The 27,319-nt window shown below is 47.4% G+C and overlaps 2 protein-coding genes across 7 annotated transcripts in view; one reads left to right on the top strand and one right to left on the bottom strand.

The window, feature by feature from the left end:
* Nucleotides 1-532: 532 nt before the first annotated feature.
* BID (BH3 interacting domain death agonist) lies at nucleotides 533-19,487 on the top strand. 5 transcript variants are annotated; one of them, XM_086886069.1, is made up of 7 exons: nucleotides 533-791; nucleotides 11,675-11,783; nucleotides 13,077-13,143; nucleotides 14,895-15,081; nucleotides 16,357-16,499; nucleotides 17,338-17,541; nucleotides 18,632-19,487. In XM_086886069.1, exons 3-7 carry the CDS (start codon nucleotides 13,135-13,137, stop codon nucleotides 18,641-18,643), a joined length of 555 nt encoding a protein of 184 aa, XP_086742195.1. In that variant the 5' UTR covers nucleotides 533-791; nucleotides 11,675-11,783; nucleotides 13,077-13,134; the 3' UTR covers nucleotides 18,644-19,487. The 5 variants fall into 5 exon arrangements, with proteins under 5 accessions (XP_086742195.1, XP_086742199.1, XP_086742196.1 ...); XM_086886070.1 differs by having other exon boundaries at nucleotides 717-864; XM_086886073.1 differs by lacking the exon at nucleotides 13,077-13,143 and having other exon boundaries at nucleotides 632-791.
* A 221-nt stretch (nucleotides 19,488-19,708) lies between these two features.
* Nucleotides 19,709-27,319, bottom strand: part of BCL2L13 (BCL2 like 13) — a 40,552-nt gene continuing 32,941 nt past the window's right edge. For both annotated transcript variants that reach the window (XM_086886034.1, XM_086886035.1), the window contains exon 7: nucleotides 19,709-26,395. In XM_086886034.1, the coding sequence (XP_086742160.1) occupies nucleotides 25,586-26,395 (810 nt within the window). In that variant the 3' untranslated portion in view covers nucleotides 19,709-25,585. The remainder of the gene's footprint in view (nucleotides 26,396-27,319) is intronic.

Below are 27,319 nucleotides of genomic sequence, written 5' to 3' on the forward strand. Positions count from 1 at the left end.
GGTGATTGGAGAGTAACTGGAGTGATTTAAAAAAAAAAAAAAAAAAATGGGGGGGGGGGGGGGAAGAAATTGGAGTAATTTCTTCACAGAAAGGTGATTAAACTTTGGAATGGGCTGCTCAGGGAAGCGGTGCAGTCACCGTCCCTGGAGGTGTTTAAGGAAAGACTGGATGTGGCACTGAGGGCCGTGGTCTGGGTGCCAGGGTGGTGTTTGGGCACGGGTTGGAACCGATGGTCCCAGAGGTCTTTTCCAACCTAATTGGTTCTGGCATTCTGTGATTTGAAGCCCATAAAACGATCTTAAACGAAAACCTGCATTTATTGGGCAGGGAAAGAAGTGGCTGTAGATGGGGTATGAGGAGCCTTTGGCCAAACGGCACCAGGTCGGGGATACCCATCAGAATTGCCGAACGAGGATGGCTGGCGGGAGGTCTGTGAGGGATCCCGAGGCCCGGGCGGATCCCGAGGCCCGGGCGGATCCCGGGGCAGTTCCCGCTCCCTCACGCCCTCAGCCCGTGCGGCCTCACCAGGTCGGGAGTACCCATCAGAACTGCAGAACAAGGGTGGCTGTCAGGAGGGCTGTGGCTGGGCCCCGATCGGGCGGGTCCCGAGGCCCGGGCGGATCCCGGTGCAATTCCCGCTCCCTCACGGCCCCAGCCCGCGCGGCCATTGGGCCGGGCCCGCAGCGGGCGCGTGCCGCGCGTTCCCGCCCGCCCCGGGGCGGGGCCGGCTCCCCGCTCGAATACCGGGGTAAGCGCGGTTGGAGCGCCGAGCGCTGCAGCCCCGGTCCCGGTGAGTGTCGCCTGTGGTTCCGCGGCTCGGCGGGCACGCCGCGGTGGGCGGGAAGCTCGCGGGGTGTTCACGGGTGAGACTCGGTGCTGCGCGGGGCGCCCGGGAAGCGCCGGTGGCGGTGGCGGTGTCGGGCCCGCTGGCTCCTGGGCCGCAGGTGCCGGCTGCAGCTCGCAGCCCCCCGGGTCTGCGGGGTGAAGTGACCCCGCGGGGGCCCCTGTGCGCCTTCTGCTTTCTTTTCTGGGTGCTGGAAACTCCTCTGCCTCCGAGCCGATCTCCCTGTTGCTTTCAGCCCGGCCTTGCGTTTCAGCGGTGCTCTTGTTTCTTCCTTTGCTCCGTTTCCTGCTCGGTCGCTGCCGCTGTCCCTCCGTGCCCGTGCTGGGGGTCGCTCCCTCGCTGTGCCATCGGCTCGGGCCCCTCAGCTGCTCCCCCTCCTCCCGGCCTCCCTCCCGCTCAGGTGGTATTTTATTAAACCGCAGAAAGTTCTCTCTGCCTTTTTACACTGCTCAAGTGCAGCATCTCGCCCTGAGTTTCTGGTGGGAGTTGTCAGACGAGAGCGGTATTGGCAGGGGAGGGGGAGAGAAGGAGTTAATCCTGCATTGGTGACTCCGGAGGGACGCGCTCTTCTCTCCGGCTGAAGGATGTGGCGGAGCGAGGCAAGGAGCTTTCTAAAAATAGCTCTACCATTTTTTAGGAAGAGGAGGTGATTAATAAAGATGAGTCAATTCAGGGTGAGCTTTTCTCCCCTTCCCCAAAGCTATAGGTGTGTGTGTGTGTGCTGTTTGAGGGGGTGTACGCCTTTGGTTCTCCCTTTGTTTCCGGGGAGAAGCGCTCACATTCCCCACGGCACACGGGAATTCAGGGTGGGTGAAGGCTGGAGCAGGAGAAGAAGGGCGTTTTTATAAATTACATAGTCTGATGTATGGTTATGGAGTTCCTTGCAGTGACAGTGGCCCTGAAACTGCTGGGTTTGGCGCGGGGTGGGGATGTTCTTCTTTTAAACGATAATATTTTGTAGCTTTAATTTATTTTTTTTTTAAAAAAGGTATCGTGCTTCCGAGATGTTCTTCTTTTAAATGTTACTATTTTGTAGCTTTAATTTTTTTTTAAAAAAAGTTACATCGCTAAAGTTTTCATTCAGAAATTCAGCGCTTATTTCAGAAATGGTGAACTTTTCTCTATGTCTCTTGGGAGTATCTGGGCCATAATCTTGTCGTGGGATACTTGTTATCTGTTCAAAACTGTTAAAGTGTTTGGTGGAAGAAGGAGCAAAGTGGATCCCCGACAGGAAAATATTTTTGAAGTTTTTGTTTTGGTTTGTTGTTTTTTTTTGGTAAAGGACTTTTTGCAAAAGTCCACCTGGGGGGAACAGTGGTTTTTGTTCTGTTATAACTTTCTGTCACTAATCAGACTGAAACTGTTTTCACCTGCCTGTGGAAGCATAACATCTTAAAAGGTGTTATTTAAAAAGAAGGGGTTTTCTGTGGGGGTTTGTTTTTTTTTCCCCCCCTCCTTTGCAACCTCTTTATATGAGTTTAGTGCTGTTCAGTGTCTTATTTAGTATAACTTTGCAGCAGGTGTTCCTGGAGATCTCTTCTGTGCCACTGGTGCTGCACAACAGCACTGGGGGAATTCATTGTATAAAAAGTAGCATTCTAGCACCCTGTTATTTTGCTTGGATTTCTGCAATCTGTCTCTTCCTTTCTAAGTCTCTTGTCTTTCTTTAGAGGTAACTGGCAGGGCTTAGGGACCTGCTGAGGCAAAACACTTCCATTGTACATGATCAGTGTAACAGGCTGTGGTAAACCTTGTGTCAAGGAAGGCTGATGTGAAAAACCTCCCCTTCTGATTTGTCCGTGCCTTCCTGTTTGCATCTGGTGACATTTGCTGCATTTAGGAAGAAAAAATGTTGACTGAGTTTTGGTTAGGTGGTTTTGTTGGGTTCCTACCCTCCCAATTTGTTAAAACCAGATTAGGCCGGCTGAGATGGTGAGTTCAGCTGAGTTTGTCACTGTGCACAGGCAGCAGAACAGTGTGCAACACTCCACCAGGGCTGCCTGTGCAGGAGTCTGTGCTCCTGGGATTTGGGCATGCCTGAACCCAGAACCAGGACACTACACCTCTGGATAATGTGAGGGCCTTGTAAAGGTGCTCAGTGTGGCTTTTTATTTCTGCTTAATCCTAAACCAGTAAGAACTGTGATGTATAACTAGGGAGTTATCTTGGGTGGGGAGTGTATTCACTGAACAAACTCTCGTTTGAGGTCATTAATGCCATGTTTCCCTACATTGTGTTTTTCCTGTGTAACAGGATGACTGGAGTCATCCACACTCTGCAGGAGTCTGAGGAGCTGTCAGATCAAACAGGGTTTGTTTTTTTTCTCCAACAGAATGAAAGTGTTTAGAGTAGAAGCAGGCAGACACATAAATGTAGTGACTCTCACCTTTGGAGACCTTCCTGGAGCAGCCTGGTGCTCGGAAGTCATCGGATGGGAGAGAAGGAACTATCTTTAATAGCTGAACAGGTTTCTGTGCCTGGTGCAAGGACTGCTGGTGTGACTGTGGAGGAGCAGCCTCGAGGTGTTGGTTCCTTGATAACAGCTTAAAGCAGCTCCTTTGGCCTCTGGGTATGAACTCCCCAGCAGGAAAGAACCAGCCTGGTCTGTGGTTTCTCTGCTGAGGGGAATTGTGTGCAGATGGGCAGGTTTCATTTTCACTGCTCAACAGCTCCTAGATGAGAGAAAGAGAAGAATTTACTATCAATTTTGGGTTGTTTTTTCTGGTTTTTTTTGGTTTTGTTTTCCCTCAAGGAGCTGCCTTCTTTTTTTTCTTGGCATACTCAGTGTCAGATTACAGAGTTTTGGGAGCTGGAGTTACCTATGTATCTCTGTGCTGTGTAAAGCCAAGTATGTGAAAGAATTTCTAATTAGTGAGTAGAGCTCATGATTTAGCCAAAGGTGCAAAACTTGGAAGTCTGAGCCCCTTTTAGTTTTGGATGGCTTTGGTTGGGGTTGGAGGAGGTTACAGGGGGCTGAATTTAGCTTTAATTAAAGCTTATCAATTATAATTATGCTATATGCCTAGGTGTTCCCTTCCTCAGAGATTTTACAAGTCTGATGTTTTTAACCCAGACAATAGGAGGGATATAGGGAAATGGGGGGTAAAATGTAGAAAGAAATGTTAAGTCACACAGCTCCCAGCATCATTCTTTAGGTTTGGTAGCAATCTGTTAAGCTTCTGTGATTGCCTTGGTTTGTACCAGATGTCTGTAGTGAACCATGTCTTGACATCCTGCTGTTACCACATCACTACTGGGAGGAGAACAGGACACCCTGGAGCTGCCAGTGGTGTGCATTAGGCACCTGAGATGGCAGGGATTGCCTCCTGGCTGTTTTCTGAAGCAGTTGCTCAGTGTAGAGCATAGGGCTGTGTTGATGCATCTTTCACACCCTTGGCAACAGCTGCTCCAAGAATCCTTCACCCGCTCCTTGCGGAGCCCCGTGGCTGGGAGCGTTGTTAGCACTGCCTTGGGCATTTGGTGCTCTTGATCCAGCCTGCTGCTTTCCCTGTGTTTTTGCACCACCATGGCACTGCTTGGGGATGCTGCTTGGCCCTGGTGGGCTTTGGGTGGACTGGCCTGGCTGGCAGACACGAGGAAAGAGCTGTACTCCTTCATGCGTTTTGGGAATTTGGCTCTTTCTCCCAGGAGAGGACAGTGTCATTTGGCTTTAAACTCCTCCTACCTCAGTAGCTTGCTCCTCACTTTCCTTTAAACTCTCAGAGCTTTTATTCAGCTTCAGGGGAAGCTTTTATTCAGGGGAATTGGACTGTGTGTGCAATTATAGCATGGTTGGATTTTTGTTTAAATGTCAGCAAACCTGCTCTATTTCCTGGTAAAATGCTGTGACTGTGACCTTTGGCCAGTTTGTAATGCTATTTATAGAACAGGCAATACCCAGGTGTCTCAGATATAATACCTTAAATATTTTGGGCTATTTTCTTCATCTTTAAAGGACACATACATTCTTCAGTTCCTTGGTATGTGTAGCTCCTGATTGTTCAATGTAATTGCTGTAATACCTTTAGTTGGCAGTCACATGAAACAAATTCACTTAAATCAGCAGTTGCTGTATTTTGGGTTTGTTAGCTCTTCCTGTGTTTCAACATCAACCTGTTCCTCCTAAGGTAGAACTGAAAGTGAAATGGTTTTGCTTTGTTTCATGCACAGTCAAGTGTTTTCTCCTAGAAAAACACATTTTTTCACTGTGCTTGTAGACCTACAGCTAAGAGTAGGAGTTGAGTGGAAGAAGCAGCGTGCTCTGAGGCATCTCCTGTTTGCCTGGCACTAGGAAATGTGTACTCCTGCAGGCACCTATTTACCATTTTCCTGTCACAGTTCCCAAATGGCTCCTGCAGCATTTCTTTGAGGGGGAGTATTTTCTTAGCTGTGTATCATTGTGAAAGGTGTTTAAAAGAGATGATGCTTTATTTTTTATGCTCACAGTGCACGGCTTTGATCAGGGTGATGAATGCTGCTTTGAGTTACTATCATTTTTGGCTGCCTGGTTTGATGTACAACTTTCTTTTTAAGGTTCTTGAAGATTTCTGGGCTTCTGTCATAAGAGATTCCTTCAAGATTATCTTGATTTTTTTATATATATATATATATATATTTTTGTACTGGCTCCATCAGTTTACCGTCATGGTGGGAATGGAGGTTGCAGTGGGAGAAGGGAATCAAAACATCTGTGTCAGACTTTCCTTCTGGGGATCATCTCCAGCTGTCTGTGCTGGTGTTTCATAAAACTGAGGAGCCTAAGAGTTGTTTACATCTCTGATACACTTGATGTTTAGGAGGAGGGAAAATTCACTTTCATCTTCCAGAAAAGTTGTCAAATATTGACACAGGGTTGTGGATGCTCTCAGAGCACATGAGCATGCAGCTGTGAAGATTTGTCTTTGTACCCCTTCCTCTAGAAATGCTTTGGGTCTTTTTATGATCAGTGTTCAGAGTCTGAGAGGGTGAGCAGGCTCCACTGAAGTCATTCTGGGGAATACCAGCTGTGACAATTCCCTTGACAGTAAATTGTCCAGTGCACTGAATTGTTGCTTAGCAGCTCCTTGAGTGCCATCCTGGCTGTTGCATCAGCAACCCTTGTTCTACCCAAGCAGGGAGTTCCCAAAGTGCTGAAATGCTGTTCTTTGGACGTGTAATTTCTGATGGGCCACTCTGATCCAGTATTTAAACTTCACACTGAAGCATCTCTACAGTTTCTGTTTATTCCAGGAAGCAGTGCAGGTGTTCCTGGTGCTTACCAGTCTAGAAAGGGAGTTCTTGCCTGCTCACGTGGCCTGAAAGGCAGAGGGAATGCTGCTGTTAGGGGCCACCTGTGTCTATAAAGCTGTCTTTTTGAATTATTTTTTTAATTAATTCTGACCAGTTTCTTGCTTTGCCTATCTCAATTGCCAGTCAGGCAAAGGAAAGACATATTTACATTCCTCTTTACTGTTGGTATCAGCTGTGAAATGCATCCAAGTTGCAACTTCTGACTGATGGCTGGTCCATGCTCATGCTGGCACACAACAGTGTGCATTAAAACTGAAATCAGGATTCTCTTGTCCTGTAGGTGGCATGGCAGTTCTTGTATCCAGTCCCACTTTCTGAGGTCTTGTGGCTGGCAGAGCCTGTCCAAGTGGCACCTGCAGCTCTCAGAGCACGGCTGCCAAGTGCTGGGACTGTGTCTGCTGTGGGAACTGAGCACTTTGTCTCTGCTCCAGTGTAAAAAGTGTAAAAGCAGCTTTTCCAGAGTGCCAGGGGCTCTGAATCCAGAAGCAAGTCTTGCATTTCTCTGGCTGGACACTGTCACTTGTCACATCACCAGCGATGTTTGTCCCAGTGCTGCCTGCTCTTGGTCTGCTTGGTCTTCCTTGATAATGTCAAAACATTGGAACTGTGATTCCTCAATGCTTCCTGCTTTTGTATCATTTCTAAGAGGCAAACATAACTGCTTACACGTGCACTGTGCCATTATAGCAGGGGCTTGTGGCAGCTGAAATAGTTAGAGAGACAGATTAGTTAGATTTTGAACAGAAAGCTAGCCCTGTGAAAAAGACCAGCAGTCTTGTATGATAGTGGTGATGGTGCTTTTTCATCAGGGTTTGCTCTGCTCTCTCCAACCAGGTCCTGAGGAAATATAGAAGTATTTTCCTAACCTTAGTGAGGAGGTGAAGTGCAGGATGAGCTTACCTGGCTGGAGTTCCTTTGCTCAACACTGGAGGGGGAAAACTGGCCCAGTGTCAGATCCAAGAAACTGCCTGTGCTCTGATAGCCAAGATCCAAGTCCTGCCCTTGCCCCTTGGGTGTGGCTATGCCCAAAGCATGGAGATGTGGAAATTCTCTTTGGGACCAGCAGTAGTTAGCTGAATTCAAATTCCAGCTGCAGGCTTCCTGCTGACTCAGCTTAAGCTCAGCTGTGTCTGCAGGCTGGCTGCTGAAGAATAAAGTGTTGTTGTGCTGCCTCTGTCAGTGATCCAATACAGAAACAACACTGATAAAAAGTTCCTGCCTGCCTGTTTTTTAAGAGCATTAATAATATGGCAGTGCTCCTTCTTATTCATGTGCTGCATGGGGGATGGACACCAGAGCTTTTTGAGCCAAATGAGAAGGGTGGTTGATGAGGGATTTGGATGGTTTTTTTCCTTAGAAGTCAAAGTACTGCCCTGATAACCAGAAGATTGCTGCAATTTGTGTCATCATGAAAAGGCAAAAGACCTTCAGGGACTTAAATAAATTTATATCAGAAAGGCCTGCTGACAGCTTCTTTGTAGAATTGTCTCTAACAAAAAAAGTTTTTCTTCCAAAGAGGAAGATAAACCCCCTTTAAACAAAGAGTGCAATGTGTTTCTAAGCCAAAGTACACAGCTGAGAGTGCTTGGTGTCTGGACTGAGATGATAATTCTAAATACTAAAATACTAAAGAAGCAAATGTAAAAATGCCCCAGCTAAGGGAGTAGTAAGTATTTAGCATGTTTTGCATCAAAGGTATGAGAAATAAATGGCTTTATGTTGGGTTTTGTTTTCCCTTGCTGGAGAGATCGGTAGCGGCATTATTTGCATCCTAAAGAAGGGAAGCAATTTGAAGCTGAAAGGAAGAGAAACAAAAGCTGAGAACCTCAAGCAGTCGGCTGTCCTGCCTAGGAGTATCAGGGAGAGGTTTTCCTGGTTGTATTTTAAGTAGTCTCGTGATTCCTGACTAACAGGGCATTTCTCCCGAGTGAGTGGTGGAGGAGGTGTGTCCTGCTCTGGGCCAGTGAGCTGCTGCTATCTCCAAGTGTGCTCCTCATGCTTTGTCAGTTTTGCCACTTCCAAAATGAGCTCTGGGTAGAAAATACCCTTAGTTTGGAAGGAGTGTTCCCTGTGGGAGGAGGGAAGAACCTGACACCCTCCAAGGCAATAGTTTTGGTGTTAAGCAGATGTACCAAACCGTCCTTGAGCTTCACAGCTCTGTGTGTGTGCATCCAGAGGGTCTTGGTGAGCCCATCCTTCACCCTGCTTCTACACTGCAGTGTCTGTTCTCCCACCACACTGCTTCTCTATCCAAAGCCTAGAAGCAAATTCTACTTTAGGAGTGAGTCTCAAATGAGGCAAAATCCTGGGGCGTTCTAAACGCTGTTACAGGCTGGCAAATCCTTTGAGGAGTGATGGGGAGAGGTTTCCTGTGGTAATAACATCCTATTAAATCATCTCAGCACTGCTGGTTTTGCACACCAAGACACCTTTCCTGGGCTGTTTGGTTCCTGATGGGTTTTATGGGCTAGAAGTGGAGCATTGCAGAGTGCTGTGGCTTTTGGTGGTTTTGGGCTGTGACGTGGTATTTCCTTACACTCTCGTGACCTGAAGTGCTGCAGACAACAGCAGCACAGCTCAGAATATCCTCAAGTAAGGAACTTCCCAAGGCTGTGTTGCTGTTTCTCTTCCTTTGTTTTCCAGTAGTGACTGGATATGTAAAGTAGCTGTGCCTGTGGCAAGTTCTCATGAAGACAGTAAAATTGAGTGGTTATGGTTAGATGTATGGGTTTAGAATGTTAGGACATATCAAATACTTGGTTTCCCTGCCTATAAAATGATGCCCTTGCTGTGTAAAAAGCTCTGTAGCTCAGCAATGAAACATCTGCCTACAGGACAAGTAAGTGCCACCAGGTCCAGGAAGGGACAAATAAAACATTGTTTTATTTCTTCAGTCATCCTGACTGCCACACCCAAAGTTCTTATCTTTCAGCTGCCACACAGGAAAAACAATGCCCAGGTTGGAATTTTTTGACTTTGCAGTGACTGATGCTTTATTGTGCTTTCTGCTTTGGAGATTTTAATTTCTGCTAACTCAAACATGAGACATAAACATCTTGAGAGCTCACACAATAGGTCCATTGACTGATAGCATCGCTGTCTGGCGTTTATATGGAAGGTGTCTCAGAATCCAGACGTGATATTAAAGGAATCAGCCCTACAGGCTGTGACTTCCCTGCTGAACAGAGTGTGTGTTTTCCTGACCAGACAGTGTCGCTGGAGCTGGGAATAGTAACTCCCAGGCTGAGCTGTGAGGTGAAGAGTCTGAGGGGAAGTGATGGTAAGCAGAGACACTGTTTGTGGGGTGGCTTCTTTTCTGAGCCGTCTTGAGCACGTAGCACAAGTGTGGAGACGAAAACTGATTTGTAGGGTGGCTTAGCACTGCTGCAGGGATTCTGAGACGTGCTGCTAAGGCAACCCTGAGAGCTGTGGGGAGTTCCCCCCAGCAGGTAACCACAGCATAATACAGTGTGTGAGGCTTTTCCTTGGGATTACCCCTCACATCCTGATGTGGGAGGAACTGAGGTGTGGCAGAGAGGCCAAAAATAGTGCCAGTTGTCTTGCAGTCCTGCTTCTCCCTCTTTTCCAGCCTGCAAACCTGCAGTGCCATCCCTCCTTCAGGCCTGGGGTCAGGGGGTCCTGGCCCCTAGTGGTGCCAGCCCTCCCTGGTGGACTGCAGGTGGGAAAAGCTCCTCTGGTGAGTTCCTTGAGAGATTTAAAGGATAATGCAACTTGGGGATCAGAGGGAGAAACAGAAGAGGGGACACCAGACCTGAAGGAGCTGTGTTGTTGGAGAGCAGTAAAGCCAATACTATAGGGTAATTTTTAACAGTACCATCCCTCAGGGTGTACTCAGCCCCATCTAAAGAGCTGTGATTGCCTTGGAGGAAGCATCCACAGAGTTCACTTGTGAAAAATCACAGAATTCACTTGTGGAAACTGCTGTGTGTGGGTGGAATGAGGTCTTTCCTACACCACTGACAGGCTGCTGGTGGATGTGCTTCTCTAACTCTTAATTATGTTTTCTTGCCATATGCCCCTCCTGCCCCACATACAATGTTGAGGTGGAATGAATGTGTCCTACACTGATTCTGTAGAACTGATTTAAGGGTCTTACACTTGTGCTTAAATTCCCCCCTTCATTTTTTTGGTAAGAAACAGAGCAAGAACAGGTCTAAAAAACTGTTTGTAGTCTTTGTAACTAAAATAAGTTATGTGTTGAATACTTCAAGGCATTTAGTAATTTCTGAGAAGCAGCTCATTTCTCACAAAGAAATGTGAACTTCTCACAAAGCTCATTTGTCTAATGAGTGAATTGAAGTAAAAAATGAATAATGTATTAAAATTAGTTGGTGTTTCAATTAAAATATCATATTCTATAAAAATTTGTTCCGAGATTTCAACAGCCCTAAAGCAGCCTTAGCAAATTATCTAGTTTGACTCTGAATCTGAGTGCAGGTGGTGTTTCTGCCCTTTATCCATCTTTTCTCCTTCTCCAACTAAAGATTCTTTGTACCCAATATAAGGTAACTTTTTTCCCTTCACTAGAAACAGTTTTAATCTGAATCTAAAACTACCAGGATTTCAAAGTCTTAATGATTAAAAAAATTTGGGTGGTATATCAGCATGATTGCATTTGACTGTTTGGGGCTTGTTCTTTAGGGGACTTTTTGGGGTTTTTTTGAGGTTCCATTAAGAAATTTGATTTCTCAGGAGGAACTTTGTAACAGTCTAAGCCCTTTGCATTGATTCAAAGTAGTTATGTAAAACTTGAGGTTCCTGTAATTACTAGTTAACTAAAATAAAAAAATAATTTGCCCTGTATTGCAGGAGTAGGAAACTGTTTTGAGGTGTGAGATAAATCCTTTTTCCTCTTCTCTGGCCTGTTTTTGACCACCCAAGCAGAACTTTCTTAGCTGAGGGCAGGTATTGCCTTCAGGGGCATTCACTGCCTGGGTGGTCAATCTGGTTTAGGAAATTCAGTTTGTGATGTTATCGTGTTCAGGCTCCCTTGTCTGCATTTTTTGCCACATTAGTACTTTGGAGTATGGTGGAACTTTTCATTGTTGTTTGTTTTATCTCTGCTCATATGCAGAAGTAGATAAAATTGCTATTTTCAGCTATGGTGAGTGACTTTTAAAAATGTCTCTATTTCTGTGGACTTGGCCTGAGGTGTGTCTGTATCTACACATCCCTGAGGGAAGGGAAGAACCCACGTGTGTTGTAGGTCTCTTCTCCCTGCACAGCCACTGACATCTGCAGGTGCAGCAGGCACCTGGCTGGGCTGGAGCAGTCTGTGCCACTTCATTTAAAGCAGAGAGTGGGAAAACTGCATTGAAAAGAAATGTTATCTCTAAAAGCAGAGTATGTGCAAACTGAGGCTTTACCTAACCTACAGAAATGTTGCTTGTGTGGACAACTCCTGAGGAGTTTGCACAAAGCCAAAGTCCTGCCACAGACTTAATTCTAAATCCCCACTTTTCTCTTAGTCTCAGTGTTCTGAGTTCTCAAACCTGAATTAACATCTGTGTCTCTTCCAGCAAAGCCAAGCCCAGAAGAAAGATCACCCTGACCTATTTCAGAGCCCCTTCAGGTCCCAAAGAACAGGACAGAGGACTCTCCCCAGCCAGAACACTGCTTAGGGTAGAGGTGAGTAGCAGCAATGAGGATTTGAATGGAACAGAGGAAAATGCAAAGCAGCAAGGGATAAGCCTGTGTTGTAGCTGTTAGTCTAACATAATTCCATGAAAAGAAGAGCCCATGGTTAAGAGGCTTCCTGTGGGCTGTTGTGTGTTTCAGATATATTTGAGATTGTGTTTTGGTCTTGGACTGGTAAGAGCCTTTGAAAACTTGGGACATTCATGGTCTCTTGAAATACAGCTGTGGTTTGCTTCAGAGTTTGAATTTCTTTCTGCTTTCACTTCCCTCTTTTCTTACCAGCACACTTAGTTATTTAAAACACAGATATGAGGGTTTGTTATTGTGAAATTGGGTCATTTATCACTAGCCCAAGTCTTTGATGGTTAGCAGGCCTTTTGTTTGGGTTCCTTAGTGCTTCCAGCCCATTTTTGGTTAGAAGGTACCTGCATAACACCCAGGTTATTGCCCTGGGTGAAGAAACCTTGCTAGGAAGGGAATGCCCACTTTCAGCCAGGCCCTGCTCATCAAGAATTGAACCAGAGACTTCTGTGTGCAGCTGTGGGACTGTTGTGTGTAAGGCAGCAAATGCAAGGTCCTGGCCCACCCATCAGCTGCTCCTGGCAGGATGAGGAGGGAGCACTGTGCTCCTACACCTCTCCTTTGGGTGCCTCTTCCCTTGGGCTCTGTCCTGCTTTCTCCATTCTTCCCAGCTGCACTCAGGTGACTGGAGGCTCTGTTGGCCCTTGATCCAACTTTCCCCATCACAGATATTTATTGGGAAGTATTGAAATGAGCCTGAGTTTCCACGTGGAGGGTGGGGAGAGGCACCCTCGAGGCCCTGTGGATGTGTAGCAATGTCAGCTGGGTGTTTCATTTCAGAGTATTCTGCTGTGCATGCAGATCCATCAGCTCACCTGCTCTCAGGATCCTCTCTGATCACCTTGCTCTTCATTCCAGCCTCTGGCTCCAAGGAGGGTTGTCCCTGCCTTCCCCAACAGCAGCTGTTGGATTTAAAGCCCTGTTTGTAGGTTGTGTCACTGCACTGTCTGGCACATGTCTGTGGCAGAAAGGAGATTTGTGCCTCTCATTCACAGGGTGCCTCTCACTGAGACAGTTTGTGGTTTCCTCAGCCCTTTTTCATGACTGATGGTGTGTGATGGGCAGCTCTCCAGGAAGAGGGATATGCATCACTAAAAGGGATGTTTACTATGAGGCATGGCCAGACACATAAGTACAGCTGCAAGATGTGGGTTTCTGGGGATTTGTTTTCCTTTCACACTTTTCTTTCTTACTCTTTCACAGGACAAGGACTTCTAGTCTGAAGCAGAGTGACCCAAGCTGCTCTGTCCCTGAATCGATCATGGAACAGGTTAGAGTCAAATGTATCTGAAATCAGTTGTTCCCAGTTCTCTGGTGCACTTGTCCTGAGATACTTTGGAGGGGATAAGTCTCAGTGTTGGCTTGTGGCCTTCTTGAATTTCCCAGAATTTCTGCAGTGTTCCTGGCACTGTTCTGAATACAGGGAAGAGGATGGAATCAGCTAGGTTGCAAGTTGCTTCCTTGCAGCTCTCCGTGTGGCACTTCCCCTTAGGACTGCAAGCTGGAGATGTAGCTGTGCAAGAGACTACAATGTTTATTGATAAAGCTACAAAGTGCTGAAACTAATGAAGGAATGGGCACAGCCCTGTCATTTGCATTGCAATGGTTTGTGCAATGTTGAGCACAGTTATGATGCTGTTACTTAGCACACTGCAGTCTTACACATTGAGGTGCCACTGAAATGTTTGTCATGCTCCCCCAGCCCAGCTCATGGTAGGAAACAGTTAAAATCCCCTACTCTGCCCTGCCACAAGCCTTTTGAACACAATATGATAAAAAAAAAGGTATCAGTGATAAACCCAATGAGCAGTCCAGCAGGTTGCTGGAGGGGATTGCCACTGTGCCCCATATGTGCCTTCTGTTCATCTCTGACTGATCATATACTTTATTTTCCATTTGTTTCCATTTCTGAACCCTGCCTTTTGTTGACTTTGTTCCTCCTTTTGTCCACTTAGTTCAGATATGGTTATGTGGAGGCTTTGCAAGGTTCCACTCCCCAAAACTCCCTTTCAGTTACCAAGTTCATCCTGGTGTTGGCATAGCAAACCATTCTTTAACTATTTTTTTTTTCTCCCTAGATAAAATTAAGTCTGAGTATTTTCTTACAGCCAGACCATCTGCATACAAGATTAAGGATTTTCTTTCTTACTTTATTTCTGTGCTTACACCACATCCTGCTCTCTTTACCTGTTTAAGTTAAATTATTGGAGTCTCCTGGTTTTCTGGAGGCCTTAGTTGGTTATGAGGCCTGGTGTTCCAGTGGGGCCTCTTGCTCCTATCAATCTGCCTGCCTCCTAATTAATTAATTAAATTTTTAATAGCCTGCCTTGCTTGAAGGCTGCAGGTTGTGTGGCTATGGAGAGAGCATGTGCCCATTTTCTGGGGGTGAGTGTGCCACTGGAGGTGGCAGTGATCTGCCATTTCTCTTGTGAGCAGCTGCTTGGCTCTCTGTGAGGATCTGAACAGGTTTATTATGGAGCTGGTTGAGGTTCCTTTGAAGTGGGAGAAGAAATGGGAACCTTGGGGGTTTTTTGCAGGCTTATGCTCTTATCTCTATTTCCCACCTTGTTACTGCTCTGCTCTGATTACATTGACATGGAGAGCTGCTGCCTTCTTTATGCACAGCAAGTAGAATGCCCAATTCCCAGATATGGGGTAAAACCCTTCCAAACCCAGGTGTCTGAGTAAGGGAAGTGGATGGTTTTTTGCTGAATACACGCCTGTTTCAAAAGAGGAGCTCAGATCAGGGTTGCTGCCACAGCTGGAAATGTGAGGAGAAGGTGAGCTGGGTTTTTAACACAGGTTTGTAAGAGCAGAGCCTTCTGTCTTCCACCATGGGATGCTCCTGTGTGGATCCACATCCAGGAGCCAGTCTGCATTTGCTGAGGCCTCGTGGACCCCCTGGCTGGTGCTGTAGGGGTGCTCAGAGGAGCCCACAGAGACGTGTTCAGCGTTGGAAAACTGTCTAGATGCTTCGAGTTTTCTAGGCATGGGCTTAACAGTGATTTCCCTATGTCTCAGATCAATGGATCTCTTCAGATGGAGTATGCACTGCTGTTCACCTTCCTGGAGGCATCCTCAGACTGTAAGTTCAGAGACCAGCTGCATTCCCTGCAGAGCCAGCAGATTATGTTGTGCCAAGGAAACGATGATGATGAGCTTCAGACCGATGGCAATCGGAGCGGCCACTTTCAGAATGGTGAGCTAGGTGAGCAGGCTTTTCTCCATCCCACATGTCTCTCTGAACATGGTGGTTTTCTTTCCCCATTTCCTATCTTTGCTGTTGTCTGTTTCAGAGGAATAATGTTTTTTCTATTGAGAAAATTCACTGGTGGTGTTGGTTGGGAATTTAACACTTAGGTTAAGACAACTGGTGTTTGTACTTCCTTTCTCCATGGATTTTTAGAGCACCTGTCACTGGGTTTTGTCTGCAGCACATCAGACAAGGGCACAAAGCTGATATTGGTGCTAGCTGCCCTCAAGGAGTGGATGTAAGGCAGTTAAGTTAGGCCTCACACTGCTCCTCAGGCAGTATCAATACTTGGGCTAGGATCTTGGAACAGCTCGAGTTCTGGTACTGGATAAACCCCTTTCTGATCTACCAGTCTGGTGGAAACAGTTCCTCAAGTAGCTTTTGGTCCTGTTCCTGCTTTGCTGGCCATCTGCAGGGTGGCTACTGCCCCTTGCCCAGGGTGTGTCAGCTGCCACACTGACCTCAACTGAAGCAGGGTGAGGAGGAGCTGCTACAGTAAATTGCCCTCTCTCACACAAATCTGCACAGGTCTCATGCCAAAAGCAGGTAGGACAAGGTAGAAGGTTCTCAGCTGAAAAAGGACAGATTCAGACTAGATCTAAGGAAGATTTTTACAATGAGGGTGATAAAACACTGGCACAGGTCACCCAAAGAGGTGATGGATGCACCACCCCTGGAAACATTCAAGGTGAATTAGGCCGGGTCTTTGAGCAATCTAATCTAGTTGAAGAAGATGTCCCTGCTTATTGCAGGGGGTTTATATGAGGTGGCTTTCAAGGTCCCTTCCAATTCCAACTGTTTTATGAAGTGCTGTATTTCAGATGGTGCTTAGGAGACAAGTCCTGACAAGTCACTTCAATTCTAGAATCATTAGGTTGAAAAAGACCTTCAAGGTCATGCCCAGCTTCTCAATTCCCCTTTCTGGGCAGGATGTTGTCTGTAACTGTCCTGTTCACATTTTGGAGATGTTCTAACATGCCCTGCGATGATTTTTGTTCTTTTGGGCAAGATGAGGCTGCACTTTACCTAAACTGCACATACAAACCCCTGTTTGCCACTATGTCTGGTAAGCAGCCTGGGTACACTTCAAGAAATCATGTTTAGACCTGTCATGAATACACTCAGGGATGGAAAGGAGGTTGCTAATGGAGATGAGCAAAATGCTGTGACCTGTACTGAACCTGGTCTGGCTACAGCCTGAGAAGTAAATTCTGCTCTTTGTGTTGGCAGGGTTGGCTCCAACAAATGAAGATGTTATCCGGATCATTGCTGCTCAGCTCGCTGAGATCGGAGACCAGCTGGATAAAGACATCCAAGGAAGAGTTGTAAATGACCTAGTGCAGCACTTTCTGAATGAGAATCTGTCGAGAGAGGTGAGTGAAAAGCAACCTGAAAAGCAGTTCTCCTTTTAAATATTCTGCATCCTTCCTGCTGTGACTTTGTAGGCATCTGAAAATTCATCCCAAACACTTACCTTTGAAGATTTGTTAGAGGTGATTCTGTGGCAGAAGTTAATGTGTAGATTGGGTCCCCTGGGCCCATGTCCTTTCTGCAGATGGTGAAATGATGGTTGTGGAAAAGGCCTGACTTTGAGAGGCATTTTGTCCTTTTGATGGCCCCATGGCTTATCTTGGAAAACAAGCAGTCTGGCTAAGACTCAGATTTAGTACTTAGGATCTTTGGACTTTTGTGCCAAGTCCTGTATATCTGCTGACCATCACATGGGTAAGAATTGAGCAGGTTAATGACAGGACCTTAACTTGTGCTTGTTGATGAGCACTGAAGAGACAGCAAATCATGTGAGACCCTTTGTCTGGTGCTCTCAGGCACTGTGTGTGCTGTGTTCATAGGCACAGTTTTGGGAGTAGCAGTGGGTTTAGGCCTGGCTGGGTGACCTGCTGGGCTGGCCTCTTCCCTAGATGCAAGTTGGCCCAACATCTGACATGCCTTGCTGCTGTGCAGGAGAAGTAGAGTTTGAGGTCTCCTGTGTTAAAAAGGAAGGCTGTCTAAGGATTAGATCTACATTTGGATCAAGTGCCATAGTTTTTTTTGGTGGTTTTTTTATGTAACAGCCTGGCTGGGAGGAAGGGGAGCAGCATCCTGTGGAGTGTTACAACAAGCACATCAGTTCTTAGCAGTCCTGCCAGGCTGTGCTGAGACCCCTTTCTGCCTCAGCTGTTGCACTGAGATCCCTCTCTTCCTTCCATACAGGAGATAACCCTGCACATGTCCAGGGCAGTGAGAGAGCTGACACGCTCCATCCCCTCAGACATGGAACAGGAGAAGGCCATGTTGGTGCTAGCAATGCTCTTGACTAAGAAAATTGTGAATACAGTGCCTTCCCTTCTACGCCATGTCTTTAACACCACTCTGAACTACATGAACCAGCAGTTCCACAACTACATTGTTGAAATGGTGAGTACTGTGAGTTCTGTGGGAGTCACAGCCAGCCTTTTAGCTGTCCTGGGTTATTCCCTGAGGGCTGGCCTAGCTCTGAACTGCCTGTGGCCTGCTGGTTTCCCTGTAGTGCTCTGGAGGGTGGGCCAGAAGGGAACATCAGTCCCAGCAGAGCTGTGGAGTGTGCTCGAGGGGGTCATGTCACAGTTTCTGCCAGTGAACAGAGCGTGTTTGTTCTGGGCACAGAGAGCTGTGACTGCTCCTCTCCTCCCTGCAAGCTCCTAAGGGAGCTGTGCCAGTAAAATTCTGGGTTAATGACTCTTTCATTCCCTCAGGGAAGAAAAGCCTGACCTGAGCTCTGTTGGCTGCATTTCCCCAGTGTCTTGACCCTGAGGTCTCTGCTCTTGTCCTCCTGAGCTCCTCAGAGCTTGGGAGAACTGGAAGGGGAAAGGAATTTCTCCTGAGAATTAGCACTAGCAGTGGAACAATGAGAAATGGTCAATTCTGTTCTTGTTCTCTGCTGGCACTCAAGAGAGTTGGGGAGGCTGTGCAGCTCACAGGCAAGCCAGGCTAGAGGCCCCAGCTTCAATTACAAATGAGTCTGGGGAGAGGATGCACCCTGCTGTGAAGGCTCAGTGGTCCTTGAGAAGGAGATTTTGGGCAGGGCTGTGATCCTGCCCCCCTGAGAAGCAGAGGCGACACAGTTGTGCTGTGCTGCAGGCCTGTGGGACACTCCTGCACTGCAGCCTTGCCAGGGACAGTGCTGGCAGCAACCTGGGCAAGGTGGCACTGGGCTGTGTCCCTTCTCTCGGCTTGGCCCCAGGATGCTGAGTTATGCCAGGAATCAGTCAGTGAAACTGGCCCGTGCTGCTCCAGCTGACTCGGAGCACCAGGGGCAGGGAGGGGGCTGGAGCTGGGCACCAGGGCTGTGTCCCTGCTGCTGGCATGGGCAGGAGCACAGGCAGGTGGCACTGTTGGGGCTGTCCCACACTGTCCCCATGGGCTGTGTCCTGCTGGCATGGGCAGGAGCACGGCAGGTGGCAGCCTTGACTGCTTCTGGAGAAGACTGCTGCTGTTAATAATGCCCCTTCTGTTTCTCTCCCTCTAGCTGGGTGAGTGAGCTCTCCAGCCCTGTGTGCAGCCTGTGCATTCCTGAAGATTTTCCTGGATGGATGAAGATCACTTGATTTACTCTTAACTTCTGAGATACAGCTGTGAAAGAGGTGGCAGATTGTAGATAGGCTTTTGTAGACTAGCACAGCAGTAATAGTAGCGTGAGCTGCCTGCCAGCTCTCCCAGTACCTGTAGGGAGTAGTGCTTGCCTCTCTCCTTTTACAATATTTTTTATTTTAGCAGCTGCAGCTTTTGTGCAGAGCCCCAGTGGGCACAGGGCCTGCCCTCTCATTGTGTTTTCTAAGCAGCTGCAGCATTTTACTTTAGTTCTTCACTTCCCAGCCCTGCTCCTGCAGCTGAGCCATGCTGCTGTTCCCAGGAAGGCCTCGGGCTATGGATTGGTGGTTCATCAGCAGAATCATCTGCGGGGGTGGGTGGGAATCAGGTCTTATCTTGATGAGAAGCTGGCAGCAGGACTGAACAGAACCCTGAGTGCTAGAGGAGGGTGTGGCCAGACAAGGCTGACACAAGGATGCTTCAGTATCGATCACCATACACCTGTGTTTGCTTGAAGAATAAAACTGACTGGAAAACTGTAAAGAAAAGGGCAGGGCAGGCACAGGGCAAGTCTTCTTGGGAATGCAGCCTGGATATGAATTAGAAAAAGTAGCATATCTTGTAGTCACATCTCAGGTCGAACAAACTCAGACTCAGGTTGTTTGATGAATAATCACACAAGGTGGCAAATGTGTCACCTGTGATCCAGCTGCCTCAGGACTTTTCCAAGTATATAAATATTTTGTGAGGTTTTTTAACTTAAATAAAAAAAATCATTTCTGATGGCTACTACAGCTCTGCAGACTTTGTTTCTACCTGATTTTTTTTTCTGCAAGTACTCATGGCATTAGAATCTTCTAATTCACTTATGATGCAGCTGGCAGCAGTAGAGACACTCAAGCCCTGTCCTTGGGCCTTGCATAAGCAAGTTACCCTGTAGGTAAAACCACCTTTTCTTCTGGTGCCTGCACTAAAACAGGGGGAGAGGAGAAGCACAGAAGTAGTCTACACATTGTTTTTTGAAAACTGTACCATTTATTAAAGTGCAACCTGGGGGCATGGTCTTACAGCAGTGTCCCATTAGCAGAGGGAAAAATGTACATACCCCTTCACTTGAACTGAATATTGAACAATGAAGCCGGGAAGAACTTTCTTGTCAAGGCGGAAACACTTTTATTAACCAAATGGCACAAGAAGCTTCAGACAGTTTTCCCCAAGAGGGCTGCACTTGCATATTGGAAGGAACAGTATGATGAGTTCCTGGGATAATGGGTGACCTGAGACCAGTCAGGGTCTCTCCCCCAGGCAGGCCTCTTGAGAACAGAATCCAAAATCCCTGCAAGTCTGTCACTATTTGCTTACACCCAGCAGAAGAGATCCCCTAACCTGCAGCTTCAGAGTCAGTCCCATTAGTCTTTGCTACTTAACAAATCAAGTGGCATTCTTTTGGTCTGGGTGGGTTTTTAGGTTTACACTTGAATAAAAGCTTATCCTCCGAGTTAAAACTGAGGACAAAGCCCCTAAAAGTAATAGCAGTAAGATGCATCCTCTGCAATTTGTTGTGTCCACATCAATAGTGTCCCTTGCCTGCCCTGCAGATACTGCAGGGAGATCAAAAGCAGCTTCCACTGGAAGCCAACAGGAGCTCCCCCACTTCTACAGCATGACCATAGACCTCGAGCTTGGAGGAAGCAAGTCAGCCTACCCAAGAGACTGAGAGAAGGGCAGCTCTAAGTAGAAAAAAATGATAAAGTTATTTAACTTAAGGAGGTGAAGCTGAGTGATGTGTTGTGGTTCCCCTGGACTTTACTGACCCTTCTGAGCTGCTGTGTTTCCCCAGCCAAGTCATGATCAGATACCTTCACTTTAGCAGACACAAACTGAGTTCTGGTGCCTTGACCTGGCCCTGCAGTCCCTGCTCCCTCTGGGCCTGACAGCCTGCTCTACCCCAGCCAGGCAGTGCTAGGTGAAATTCTTTAAATACCTCCCCCCCATTTTTTTTGTTACAGCAATACAGAGCTTGCACCTTTAAGTACAGGTACATACATGAAGTCAAAGTAATACTGTTCTTGCAACCTTCCTCGTGCTGAAATTAGGCAGTCCAAGCCCAGTTAAAGTCATGCACAGCTTCTGCCCTCACTAGGTAGAGCGAGTATTGTGCCTCACCCCTCCATGTTTAACAGAGCCACCTGGGTTTGGAAAAGACCTTTGAGATTATCAAGTCCAATCTATGACCAAACACCACCTTGGCAACCACACCACGGCCCTCAGTGCCACATCCAGCCTTTCCAATCCCCTGCAGGGCTGGTGACACCACCAGCTCCCTGGGCAGCCCATTCCAATGGCCAATCACCTTTTCTGTGAAGAAAATCACCCTTTCTGTGAAGAACTTCTTCCCAATGTCCAAACTCCACCTCCCCTGGCACAGCCTCTCCCCTGATCCCCTCCTCTCCAGGCTGACACTCCCAGTTCCCTCAGCTGCTCCTCTTGTGTTCCAGAGCCCTCACCAGCCTTGCTGCCCTTCTCAGGACTGGCTCCAGCCCCTCACCATCCCTCCCAAACTGGGGACCCAGGACTGGGCACAGCCCTCGAGCTGTGGCCTCACCAGTGCCGAGTACAGGGGGACAATCTCTGCCCTGCTGCTGCTGCTGGCCCCACATTCCTGACCCAGGCCAGAGGCCATTGGCTTTCTTGGCCACCTGGGCCCACTGCTGGCTCAAGTTCAGCTGCTGTCACCAGCACCCCCAGGTCCCTTTCTGCCTGGCCTCTGGCCAGCCACTCTGTTCCCCAGCTTCCCAATCCAGCCTGTCCAGGTGCCTCCCAGAGCCCTCCTACCCTCCAGCAGACCAACACTTGCACCCAACTTTGTGCCATCTGCAAATCTGCTGATGTTAAACTCCATTCCCTCATCCAGATCATCAATAAAGATAGTAAACAGGAATTTGTCACTGGGAAACACTTTCTCCCATTGTGCTCCAACATGAGCAGACACAAATAGAGCCCAGAATATGGCATTCTGCTGAAGCCCTGGGCTTTGTGGTGCCTGTAGGCATCACACCTGGGCCAGCCATGTGCACCTCCCCACCCCACTCCCCCATTTCACACCAGAAGATTCTAGTAATTGCACTCCAAAACTCTGTAACAGGAGCTTGCTCTGGCTTGGTGAACGAACAACTGAGGTGCCAGAAGAGCAAGATCTACCTTTCTAGGGCTTAGACAGTACCACCATATCTCTGTAACAGACATTAACTATAGGGAAGGTTTATAACCTCAGATTATTTTATCTACTACACTCATTAAAATGAAAGAAGACCAAACTTCAGCAGCTTGCTTGTTTAGTACTAATTAAACTTTTCATTTGTAACCATTTGAAAGCATTGATTAGTTTAAAAAGCCAGTCCAAAGTTTTAGCCTAGCTGTGGGGGAAGGAAGGAAATGGGATTCTGGCAGCAAAACTTGTCCTGTGTAAGAGCACTCAGCTTCCAGCTGGCCCTTGAGCTGCAGCTGCCTGAGCACGGCCAGAGGGAAAAATGAAGCCCTCACAAACAGCAAGGATGGATTCCTGCAGTACTGACCTGCCCCACATCCTGGATCTTCTGAGCTCAAGGGACTCAGGAGCCCACCAGGCTCCACCCAGCACACAAGAGCTGGGACACGGCTCTGCATCTGCACTTTGGGCAACAGAGGAACTCTGTCTTTGCTCTCAGCCTCTTGTCCCTGCAGTGCCAGCTGAAGAAACTCCCTTCCCAGCTCCCAGCCACAATGCCCAACTAAGCACAGCTTAGAATTAAGCACAGCTAAATTTAAGTTGCACCTTATCTTGAAAGCCTTTCCCTTGGCAACTCCTTACTGACACGCTACCCACTGCAGTTCCTTAAGTATTTCCCACTTTTTTTCACAGATCCAGTCCTCTGCTATTTCAGCATCTCAGCTTTAGGGTATGCTAAGGATAAAGTGAAGACAGAGTGGGTCTAAGGTAGATATTTTGTTAAAGTACAGGCCACTCAAGGACAGATATTGAGGCACTTCTGGGAAGGGGATGAGCAACACAAGTGAAAATAATTCTCTATGCCCTTTTGCAGGTATGTAGCTCCTGCTTTCCCTCTGCCAGCTACAGGAGATCCACTAAAGAGAGGCTGCACCACACCTTTCAGGGTAATTGGACCCTGCAGTTTAGGATTACTGTAATATACTTGAAAATAGGGGGGAAGAAAACTTCCGTTGTTTAATCACACCTCTTAATAGTGCAGCCTCTCACTCAGTGTAGGAACACTGCCATCTGAGCTTACCCACCTTTGGTGATCTCAGCTCTGACCACAGGACTCCAAACTCTGCAGAACTCAACCTCACAGCTGACCTTTTTAACTAGTGGAGTGTGCCAGAGGAAAGAGACTCATACAGTAAATTTTCTGAACATGTGGTCAGTTCAAATTCTCGCTGACTTGCCAAATCTAAAAGACCCCAGAAGAAGAACATTACAAAGAAAAGATGAAGCAACCAAAACATACCATGCAACTGATGCTCCATGAAATGTAGCAACACACCAGACACTCAAGGCCTGACCATGAAAATGCCTAACACAGTCATTGATTTTCCTTACTAGTGCTGCCACCTTCTCACTGCTGTGTGTGGAAGATTTATATTTCATGCCCCACTGGGCTCCTTGTGGCACTAAGTCTGGAACTTCTTCCCTTGCCAGCCTGGATTTATTCTTGTCTGTCCTCCACCCATGTCCACACTCCTACTGAAACAACCCTATCCTGCATGTCCATGAGAGATGGAGCATAAAGAGACCTCTCCTCCACGTGGAGGAAGCTCCTGCAAGGGGCCAGGAGAGAGAACTGCCGTGGTGGGAAGGCAGACACCAGAGTCCATGGCATGAGGAGGTCCCAGCCACCCCTTCCAGGGACACAGCACAGCAATGAATATCAGCAGGGCACCAGAAAATGGCAAAAAAAAATGTCAATTCCATGTGATAAAAGATTTTTTTTTCTGATAAGGCCAACCTGCTATGTTTTGTACATGGAAGAAGAGCAATCAGTTATCAACAGTACAGTCCAGAACTCCAGAGCTCCCAAGTTCAGTCCACAGCGGCAGTATATACACAAACCTTCCTCTTAATATTCAACTTCACACACACAGAGTTCAAAATCCATTTTTTCTAGAAAATCCATTTCACAAAAGCTTACACAAAAATAATTCCTCAGAATCTGACACATTCTGACTAACTTTCCAGCATCCTGGGATAGGAAAATGCAGCAAGGATATACTAAAATAGAGAATATGCTAAGATCTCTTCATTCTGAGATCCCTTAAGAAACAGGCTCATCAGGAGATGTACTCTTGATATGGTTACTTAGAAATAATAATTTAGAAATAAAAGTACCTTGTCTTTGTGCTTTGCGAAGACTCCCATAAGCTCATGTTTCATTTTTTACATTATCACAAGTTCCCTTTCACCTTCCTCCATCTGGTCTAAGCCACAGTGCCAGCACCAACCCTCAGAGATGCATGCACAGTTCTGCCTGGGAAGCCCAAGGTGTTGCCCACGGAGCTGTGGTATGGACAAGGACAGACACACAGACACGTGCTGAAAGAGGAACGCTTGTGGCAGGATCCCTCTGAGGAGTAGGGCAACACTTTAGAGCTTCTCTCCACACACACCTGAAGTGCTGTGACTGCAGGAAGGGGGGGGATTTCCTTTTTTTGCCAAAGTAAATTGCTCATCGTTTGTGAACCTGTAAGTTCAGCCAGTTACAGGTTCACAGTCGCAAAAGAAATCGCACTGAACAGCACTCCAGGCCAGGCCAGGAACAAGCAGATAGAGATGTTTAATGCTCCTTTGCTCAGTTACTAGAATCCATTGCTTTATATATCTGGGATTCTGTCACAGGCAAGACCAAGTTAGGACTAAATACACTCTGTGCTTAACTTGGGGAAGACAATGCAGACTGCAGCGTGACACAGGACAGCAGAGCGTTTAACGTCTGAATTGCACTTGAGGCACTGGCCTTGCTTCCACACAGTTTTGCTGTGTTTTTGCTGAATCTACCCCAGATATCAGAGTACTGATCCCAATGGCACCATGTCCAGCATCAATTTCGTACCTCTGAAGGGCTTGCAGTAAAGTGGGCTGGGCAGGAGCAGAGCAAATGGATTCTCAAACCAGCAAACAGCAGTGTCCCTCTCACCCTCCTGGGCAGCAGCACTGCCCCAGGAACACCAGGATGCTCAGAGATAATACAGCTATAGAGAGGCAGCATCTTTACAGGATGGGGCTCCAGTAAACGTTAGGGGCCAAAACCAGTGTGAGGCAAGAGGTAAGAATAAGCACTGTCCCACTGGGGCTTAGGAGGAACCTGGAAGGTTATGAGGAGCAGTGCTGTACCTGAGAGGAAGCTGAGACAAAAGGGACACCAGCCTCTCGCTACAGGACTCAGGTTGTCTAATGTTTGTTAGGAGGGGCTCGGGGGCACAACAGGAAGTGACAAGACAGCACAGCTGCAGTAGCGGTCAATCTGAGAAGCCAAAATCTCCAGGGGTTGGCAGCAGCTGGCTCTTCCCTTCCCCTGGGGGATTCTCTGTTCCAGTTCCTAGAGTATGAGCACCCCTTTCTTCAGCACCTGCACTTTAAGTTCTTAAATTTGCAGATTTTTTTTTTTTTTTTTTAAAAATACCCCCATACTTTAATCACGAAAAACCAGTCCCCGCCCCGATTCTACTTAAAAACATGATTGTCCGTAGCTGGAGGCTTATTGAACAACCTCACCTCATCACCACTGAGTTACTCAAATGTCCAATTAAACAGCAGGCAGCTCAACCTTTAGGTAACACAACTACAAAAACTGGATGTGCTCTCTTCTCTCCCCACCTCCTCCTCAAGAGAGCTCCGTTACTTTTTCCTAAGCGCCAGCGCTACTCCCACTGCCACAGCCAATATAGCGACAGCGGCAGCCCCGCCGTACAGCAGTATAGATTTCCCTTCTGGCAATAGGATAGGCTTCTCCTCCGCAGCTGAGGATTTCTCTTCTATTTCTTCCAAATGACCCTCTTTCCCCCCTTTTTTTTCCCCTGGAAGCAATATTTTCTCAGGTTCTGGTGCAGCTTTTTCTTCTGATGGAGCTAACTTTGGGACAGGTTTACTTAACACGGGGATTTCAGGTTCAGCAAGCTCTTCAGCTGCTTTTCCCTTCTCCTCCTGTTTTGTACGCAGAAGTGTGGAGGGATGTGCTTTTCCAGCAGCAGCAATTTCGGGAGGTTTTATTTCCTGTAAAGAAGCAGAGGTTTCTGGAAAGGCTGCCTGCATGGTCTCTGCAGCGCCGGCTGGCACCACTGCTTCCTCAATCCCCTCTGGTATCTCTTCCTTCTCCACGTGAACAATGTCAGAGTTGGAAGAGTTGTTCTCACTCCTCTCTTCGCCCCCTCCGTTGCTGTCCAGGCTTTTGACTTCTTCAGGATCCATGGCCACTTGCTGCCAGGACTCAGGTCCCAGGGACACTGGCAGGCTCTCCGTGTGCCAGCTCTGACTCGCCGACAGGGACACGGGCAGGCTCTCCGACTGCCACGACGTGGTCACTGTGGGGGACTCCGGGGGGCTCACCTGCCCTGAGTTGTCACTGGTCAGGATGTAAATGTCATTGCTGTCCTCTGCAATGAGCCCAGGATACTCTTCCTCTTCCGATTCCAAAGTGAAAACTGTTCCCTATGAACAAAAGGGAGGACACAACATGTGAGTGATGCCTTCGGTGTTCCCTCCCCTGGACAGGACAGAACAGGACACCTGCAAACTTGGTGAGCTGGAAGAAAGATGAGAAGGCTTCTGCAGGAGCAGCAGCTGCCTGACCTACATTTCAATAGAGATTACAGAACCCAGCTGGTGTGTTCAGAGAATGGAACCCCTTACATGAGCTTTGCTGGGAGCTCCTCCTTTCCCTGACCTTACTTTTGTGCCATGGCATCACCAAAACACACCACATGGTCCTTATTAACCTGACAAGATAATAAAGTCTGAAACCAAACTGCAACAGTATGAAGAAAAAGAAAGCAAATGCAAGTGCATGATCCCAGCTGAATAGCACTCCCCACTCCTTTCTGTGCAAGTGCTCTCTATTGCTTGTTCATTTTTATCTAACAGTGTTCCTCTTACATTAATTTATCCCATTCCCAGTGCCATGTGAAGCCTGTATTTCTACTTTGTACCAACAAGCTGGAATCTACAGTAATTCTAGTAATTTTCAACAATTTTAGCTATTCTTAAAAAAGTTCACTTTTAAAGACTAGTATCATAACCTTGGCTACACAACTGAAGTGGAAACAACCAAGTACAAACACCGAGAGATAGTGACAGGGTTTGCATGCTTTTTGTTTAGCTAGGAAAAATCTGTAGGCATCCTAAAAATTTGACAGTGGATTTCAGCTGTAGAAACTGCAAGTGTAAAATACTGATTCCCTGTGATCAGCCCCAGTTCATGTACTGGGATCCATGGTTTGGAATATCCCTGTGGCCACTTTGGGACAGCTGCCCTGGCCACGCTCCCTCCCAGCCTCTCGTGCCCCTCCTCACTGGCAGAGATTCTGAAAACCTCTTGACTCAGGGTAAGCCCTGCTCAGCCACAATTAAAAACTC

This window comes from Cyanistes caeruleus, chromosome 4 (genome assembly GCF_971803275.1).
Source record: "Cyanistes caeruleus chromosome 4, bCyaCae1.hap1.1, whole genome shotgun sequence".
In the NCBI taxonomy this organism is placed as follows: domain Eukaryota; kingdom Metazoa; phylum Chordata; class Aves; order Passeriformes; family Paridae; genus Cyanistes; species Cyanistes caeruleus.